Source organism: Camellia sinensis, chromosome 8 (genome assembly GCF_055761805.1).
Source record: "Camellia sinensis isolate YWXY chromosome 8, ASM5576180v1, whole genome shotgun sequence".
Taxonomy (NCBI): domain Eukaryota; kingdom Viridiplantae; phylum Streptophyta; class Magnoliopsida; order Ericales; family Theaceae; genus Camellia; species Camellia sinensis.
In genome coordinates this window covers 65604013-65612344 of record NC_138968.1, presented here as the reverse complement: position 1 = coordinate 65612344, position 8332 = coordinate 65604013, and the positions used below count along the sequence as shown (strand labels likewise).

At 30.7% G+C, this 8332-nt stretch overlaps 1 protein-coding gene across 1 annotated transcript; it reads left to right on the top strand.

Annotated features, from left to right (window-relative positions):
• Positions 1-2655: 2655 nt before the first annotated feature.
• LOC114311890 (receptor-like protein EIX2) lies at positions 2656-6863 on the top strand. Its single transcript, XM_082881785.1, has 2 exons — positions 2656-5699; positions 6655-6863. Exon 1 carries the CDS (start codon positions 2662-2664, stop codon positions 5671-5673), a length of 3012 nt encoding a protein of 1003 aa, XP_082737911.1. The 5' UTR covers positions 2656-2661; the 3' UTR covers positions 5674-5699; positions 6655-6863.
• Positions 6864-8332: the final 1469 nt, after the last annotated feature.

The window sequence follows — 8332 nt, the reverse complement described above, 5'->3', positions numbered from 1 at the left end:
GGTGGTGTGAATGAAAAAATTCGGAAAACTTTTATTGACAGTGGAGTCAAAAAAAATAATTATAAACAAATAATAAATAATATAAATATTAATAATTATAATTAAATTTTTTTTATTAATTTATAATTAATTTTTACTACCTCTATTGCATGTAATTGTCCCCAAAAAATTATGTAGTAGGCCAAATTTACATGTATTTAGTTATCTCACGTTTACATATTAATATATGAAAATTTGAGTGTTTCTTAGGACCAGAACCCAGTGTAGATCTCATTTAATAATTTGAATTGTGATATTTATTGATAAAAAGTGTGAAACTCATACTTTTTGTTAAAATTTTAAAAAATAACTTGAGAGGTATAAAGTAATAAATAATGTAAAATATTATTTTAAAATCATAAAATATTAGTGTCAATGTTTCATTCCAAGAAAACGGTACATACAAAAAATGCGTATATCATAAAGGGACAATTAGTGTGAGGAAAATTAATTATAAATTAACAAAAAAATTATAATTATAATTATAATTATTAATATTTATAATATTTTTCACCTTTTGTAGTTACAATAATTTTTTCTACTAACAACATCAAGTTATTTTCCCTATCATAAATGATGAATAAATGAACATGAGCCATCTATCGTAAATAAATTTGAATTGTTGATAATAATTAGCTTAGTTTAGGATAAATTACACGAACTTATTGTGAGCTTTCTAACAATTACATGGACTTTTCTTTTAATTTCAATAATTACACAACTATTCTTTACTTTTGAAACTATTATCATATTTTCTCCCTGTTAGGTTATTTAACAGAATTTGTTGATGTCGTAACAAAAATGACAAAATTGTCCATTAATTACTTTATCTATTCAAATCAGAAATTTCACTCACTTGTCACAAGATTTTGCATATATATTATCAAAAACCATACATATTTTACCATTATTTAATAAAATTCTTAAATTTCATGCAATATTCAATAAAATCTTTAAATTGTTAAGACATTATTAAACTATTTAATGCCATAATTTTTTTTATTGATAAAATACTGAAAAATAAATAATTTCTCCAAAATTAATGTTAGATAACATTCTAATAATTTAATATAAGACTTATTTCACACCAAATATAACTTAAAATTTATTATTTTACGTAAAACATTTATTATTTGATTTGTTTTTTAAAGTTAAAATAAATAGATTTCTTTTTTTTTTCTTTTTTTTTCCTCAACAATTTACATTACTTATTTATTCATATGTAAAAAAATTATTATTTTTATCTTTTTTTTCAATCATATATTATTATCAAATTCTAATTTTTATCTTTAAGTCATTAAACTTCTAGTCGATGCATATTTAAAAAAATACAAGTTAATATTTCTTAAATGATGAAAAAAATTTAAAAAATTAAAAATAGAAGTACAAAAAAAAATCATCTCACAATAAATTAAAATTAGTTAATAGGGAATGAAAGATTAAGAAATCATTTGCGAATAATGAATAATTCAAATAATTTATCACTTCTTACACCTAAAATTAAAATTAATCTTTACTTAAATGCAGAGATTATTTGAGAATAATAAAATACTCAATTAATTTGTTATGTATGATACTTAAAATCTATTTCTCCATCTTTATTATTTCATTTAAACTATTTTTAATAAATTAAATCTTAAAATTAATTTCTCACCGTCATTAATGGTTAAATTTTTTACTTTATTTTTTAATTTCTCACTTTTATTTTGTTCTATTATTATTTATAGTGAAGTGTTATTGTTTAAATTATCTAATTTTACTTCTTCCGTATGTCTAATACTCATATAGTTTTATTGACAATACTGAGAAATCAAACTTTAATACTAATTTAAACACACAATGAAATAAAATATTTTTCTAAAGAAAAAAATATAAATGTAATTTAATTTACCCTATTAAATATATATGAAATTATTATTTATTTTTCATAATTTTTTTTTTATTTTAACATTTTATGTATTTTTGTGCCCTTAATTCTTTTTTAATTGTAAGAAATTCTCTTAAGGCAAAAACAGCCTTCTAAGCTTAAAAAATAAAAGTGTGATATGTAAATAAAAACACCCATTTTACGGTGGTGTTATACACATCCATTAATATATTAATATATATTATGACATTATCACTTTAAAACTACGGACCTAGCCCATCATACAAATTATAAAAATCTAAACGCTTTAAAATTATGTCATTAATATACTAATTGATATAATAATTAGTGCGTATAACTTTATTCTAAAAATAATTGAATTGAAAAATACATAACCTTATAAATTAAAGGAAGAAGAGGTTAGAGGTACTCTTTTTTTTTTAATGGAAAATCAGAACAAGGGAATTAAGCAAAAGATGTTTCGAAGTTTCAGGGTACAATTAATTGACAGATGCCAGTCAAAATTCTCAGCTATGAAGACAGGAAGTCCATTTACGTGCCTAAATGCATTGAATTTACTTCATGAACTATCTCTTTTGTGTGAAATTTTGTGTTTTATAATAAGTACATACACTTTTTGAATTTTAAAGGACAAACAGTTTGTTGCTGACTGGTAGATTCCATGAAACATCCTATGTTTCCCACATTACTGCATATATAATACGTTTGCGTTTGACAAAACTTGGAGTTGTATCATGGTAAGCATGGCCAACAGTTGTTTTCAACTTGTTCTTTTCCTTCCTTTGTTTTTGATGTTTGTTTCCCTTGAAGCCAGTAGATTCAGTTCCAACTCTAGCAATTCCAAACCCAGTTGCATAGAGATTGAAAGGAAAGCACTTGTTGAATTCAAAAAAGGTCTCAGAGATCCTTCTGGTCTACTTTCTTCTTCTTGGGTAGGCATTGATTGTTGTACGTGGATGGGCGTAGGTTGCAACAACCAGACTGGCCATGTTGTAGCGCTGGACCTTGGAAACCTCGGTGACTGTTATGACAAAAAAATTGGTTATGCACCTTCAACCAACTCATATTGTTTGGGTGGTGAGGTAAGTTCCTCCTTGCTCAACTTGAAATATTTGAATTATTTGGACCTAAGCATGAATGATTTCCAAGGGATTGCAATCCCTAACTTCTTAGGTTCACTTGAAAAGTTGAGCTACCTCGATCTCTCTAATGCATCTTTTGGTGGAATGATTCCTCCTCATCTTGGAAACCTATCAAATTTGCGCCACCTTGATCTCCTTGGGCTTTCAAGTTGGGTTTCCGATTTAAACTGGCTTGTTGGTCTGCCTTCTCTAAAATATCTTAATCTTGGAAATGTGAACCTCACTTTGGCAAGTGCTAATTGGCTGCAAGCTCTTAATATGCTTCCTTCTCTGTCGGAATTGAGATTGCGAGGTTGTGAACTTCACAACTTGCCTCACTTGGTACCAAACATCAATTTCACTTCCCTTTCCGTCCTTGATATCTCTGATAACAATTTCAACTCTTCAATACCTCAATGGTTGTTTAATATAAGTTCCCTTTTGGATCTATATCTTTCTAGTAGTTATATGAAGACCTCTGTTTCTGATATCCCATGGGGAAACCTCTGCAACTTGAGAACTTTAGATTTATTCGAAAATCAAGTTAACGGAGACATAAGTGAACTTGTAAGGGGTTTGGTTGAATGCAGCAACAGTAGCATAGAAGATTTATGGTTAGGAAGTAACCAAGTGAGTGGACAGTTGCCAGACTATTCACTAGCATGCCTTCAGAACTTAAGATACTTTCTACTTTTTAATAACTTAATCTCAGGCCCAATCCCAGCATCAATTGGAAGGTTGTCGAAATTGGAGATGTTAGACCTCTCTTTTAATCAAATGAATGGGTCCATACCAGATGGCGTCGGAAAACTTGCAAACTTAAACTTCTTGTTACTTGATAACAATCACTGGGAAGGTGCTTTCTCCCAAAATCAATTGCAAGGCCTCACAAAATTGCAGAGTTTCAGAATATCATCGTCAAACAAAAGTTTAATCTTCAATATGAGCCGCGAATGGGTTCCTCCTTTTAGCCTAACAGAAATCACAGTCCGGAATTGTCGATTGGGTCCCAGATTTCCAGCATGGCTAAGTAATCAAAAACAACTTTCTTATATAAGGCTCACAAACGTTGCCATTTCAGAAACAATACCTTATTGGCTTTGGGAGTTATCTCCACAGATTTTTTGGTTAGATCTTTCTGGTAATTGGATACATGGTGTGCTTCCCAATTCATTAGTATTTTCTAGAGCATATCTAGTGGATTTAAGTTTCAATTGCTTAGAGGGTTCACTCCCAGTTTGGCCTAATGTGTCACATCTCCTCTTGGCAAACAATTTATTTTCAGGATCAATTCCCATGAACATCGACCAAATGATGCTGTCATTGGAAGTTCTTGATTTATCTGGGAACTTCCTAAATGGTAGCATCCCATTGTCCGTAGGTAGGATGGAACATCTAGCAATGCTTTATCTATCAAACAACTATTTATCTGGAAAAATCCATGATCAATGGAGGGATTTACCAAGTCTTGGAATCATAGATTTATCCGGAAACAATTTACATGGTGAGATTCCAAGTTCAATTTGCTCACTACCAGCGCTTTTTTGGTTAAAATTAAGCAGCAACAATCTTTCAGGGGAACTCTCTTTTGCATTCCAGAACTGCAAAGGCTTGACGATGCTTGATCTTGGAGAAAATCAATTCTACGGGAACATACCCAAATACATTGGAAAAGACTTCTTATCACTATCAGAACTGCGCATACGAGCTAACATGTTCAGTGGAAATATTCCTGAACAACTATGCTCTCTTAGTCACCTCCACATCCTAGACCTCGCTCTTAATAATTTATCAGGATCCATTCCATCTTGCTTGGGAAAATTGGGTGCTCTGAATTCGTTGATATCATATAGCCCATATAAACCCTCTAGGAGTGACCTGTATGGTCCACAAATGCAAATGCAAATGCAAATGGAAACGGAAATGGAATTGGAAATGGAAATGAAAAAGGAAATGGAATTGGTTATGAAAGGAAGACAATTGATATATACCTTGACTCTTGAGTTGGTAAATATCATTGACTTGTCAAGCAACAATCTTCAGGGGGAGATCCCAGAACTAATAACAAATCTCTCAACCTTGGGTACCTTAAATTTATCCCACAACCGACTGACAGGGAAAATACCAGAGAAGATTGGAAGCTTACAACGGTTAGAAACACTTGACCTCTCATGCAACCACCTTTCAGATCCAATTCCTCTAACCATGTCCTCTATGACCTCACTAAACTCTTTGAATTTGTCATTTAATAATTTGTCTGGTCCAATTCCCTCCGTCAACCAGTTCCTAACCTTCAATGATCCTTCTATTTACGAGGGTAACCCAGAACTTTGTGGGCCTCCATTGTCAACCAAGTGTCTGATGCCTAATGGTAGAGATGCCGATGGAAACCAACATGTTAAGACTCTCAAAGATGAAGATGAGAACGAAAACCTGGGCTTCTACCTTGGCATGGCATTGGGGTTTGTGGTGGGGTTTTGGGCTGTTTGTGGTAGTTTGGTGTTAAAGAAGTCTTGGAGATGTGCCTATTTTGGGTGTGTTGATAAAATGAAAGATTGGCTTTTCGTTGTAATGATGATGAACTTGAACCGCTTAAGAAGAATGATGGAAGCAGAACACAACTGAAGGCCCATGTGGGTAATTACGTAAAGGTACTATTATGAAGTCTCTTTCTTGTTCTAAAATGCTAATTAGTATAAATACTCAACTATTTTAGTCTTATTTTTCAATTTCTTCACATAGTGACAAAATTCAAGTTTTTTTAGTTTGTTTGTTTGAACATGAGTCACTTTTAAATCTAATAATAAGGACCACTTTGTTCCTCAAGTAATATGCATCCTTCAACATCTTAGAAAGGGAAATTATAGCCCGGTGAGTTTTAAAAAAAAAAATTACAGACACATACAAAAGTTTAGAATTTTAATTATTAATATTTATGTAGTTTACAATTGATGTGTAAATTCATTCTTTTTTTTTTTTTTTACACTGAATCATTATTTCCTTGTTTAAAAACCTTTCAAGATTTTTCATCAACAGAAACCATTAGATAAGTTTTAAAAAAAAATGCAACACAACACCACTACATTAGTTTTATACCAAAAGCATTTGATTGTAAATCATATTTCCAAAACTCAAGTGGTTCCAAACTTACTTTCCAAACTAATGTTTTCTAAAGTTGATTTTAAAGTTTAACATGGTGTTTTGAAAACTCGACTTTAAAAGTTTTTTATAGTAAAATTGTTTAAAAACACGACCTTATTAAAAAGTCATGTTTTAAAAACACAATTTTAAAGTTGAAGCCGTGTAATCAACCCACACTTCCCCCACAAAAAAAAAAAAAAAACTCTTTCTCAACGAATACATTGAAATGGACTTTGATTAAAAAAAAATCACACAAATACATTTGGGGTTTTTTGCATCCTTGGTGTAGACTGATGAAGTAAAAATTCGTCCTTTGCTGCACAAATGAAGTAAGATCATAAATCTCCCCCATTCTTTGTGCAAAATATTGGTAAATCAACATAATGTATCAATCACTTTGATACTTTGCATGAGAAATGGCGACTTATTTTTTTTTAAAAAATCCAAGATTCTGACTTTTTACAGATATGTTGATTCAAAAAGGGAACTTCGAACAAGAAGGACACAAATGAATAGCTTGGTTTGCCTTCCCGCCACGGTCAACATGGCTTAGATTTTTCTTCATGTTTCTCAGGTTTCAAAACTCTGGCTATATTTGTTTTCCATTAATGATGTTTGTAATAAAGACACTGTTATTTTATTGCTATTAATGATAAGAACAACTAATAAACTTATCCTAGCCAAAAGCCAAGAAAGGTATGTCGTAGTAATATTATACAAATAAAAAATATAGGGAAAAAAAAATTGAAGTTTGATCTTTGCAACAAAATAAATTTTGAATTTTTTATTTTGTTAATTTAACTCGTAATCTTTTGATTTATTATCAATCTAAATCATTTGTTTATTTTCGTTAAGTAAAACTGACAAAAAACGAGTATTTTAGCCATTAAACTCAATGTAAGTGTACAAAAAATGTTCAAAATATTATTTTCATTGAGTTTGATAATTAAAATAACTATTTTTCTATCCATTTTCTTTAACGAAAATAGACATGGTTTAGATTGAAAATAAATTGAAATATTAGAATTTAAAATGACAAAATTAAAACTTCAGAATTTATTTTGTTATAAGAATCAAACTTCAAAAACATCAAGTGCAGAATTTATTTTGTATCTACTAAGCTTGCTAACTGAGTAGGCTATATTTGGCCTTGTACAACTCATCAAATACATCAAACTCCCAATGACTCGAGAATATTCTAACTCAGAGACACTCTCACTATTATTCTTGGTCAACTGTAGACTCAAGTCTACTGGTGTCCTAGACACATTTGTATCCGATTTACTAAATTTCTCAAGTATTTTCTCAACATAGTGAGATTGAAAAAGTTCAATACCATCAAATGTTTTGGTAATCTTGACACCTAGAATTACATCTGGAAGGCCCATATCTTTTATGTCAAACTTAGAGTTTAACAATCTCTTGGTAGTTCGAATCATCTTATCATTACTACCAACAATGAGTATGTCATCAATGTATAGACACAAAATGACATAACCTCTGTCAATGTCTTTGATATATACGCGCTTGTCACATTCATTGATTTTGAACCCATTCGATAACATAACGTTGTCAAACTTCTCATGCCACTGTTTAGGAGCTTGCTTCAAACCATACAATGATTTGACAAGCTTCTAGACTTTCTTATTTTGTTCTAGAGATGAAAACCCCTCGGGTTGCTCTATGTAGATTTCTTCATCTAAATCTCCATTTAAAAAAGCTGTCTTTATATCCGTCTGATGTATCTCCAGACCACGTAAAGTTATTATTTCAATCACCATGCGAATGGATGTAATCCTTGTCACAAGTGAATACGTATCAAAGTAATCCAAGCCTTCTCGCTACCTGTATCCTTTGATAACTATTCTAGCTTATACTTATCAATTGATCCATCAACTTTCATCTTTCTTCTAAAGATCCACTTACTCCCCAAGGCCTTATTGCCTGGGGGTAGATCAACTAACTCCCAAGTATAATTTTGTAAGATGGAGTCAATGTCACTCTTAATTGTTTCTTTCCATAAAGGATTTTCAAGTGAAGTCACAGTTTCATAGAAAGTTTGATGTTCTCCCTCTAACATATAAGTTAAGAAGTCTGGACCAAAGGACTTTGCAGTCCTAGCCCTTTAATTCCTTAGTTGTTT

Excerpts from the sequence above, each read along its gene's own strand:
- LOC114311890 (XM_082881785.1), top strand. The coding sequence starts at position 2,662 with ATGGTAAGCATGGCCAACAGTTGTTTTCAACTTGTTCTTTTCCTTCCT.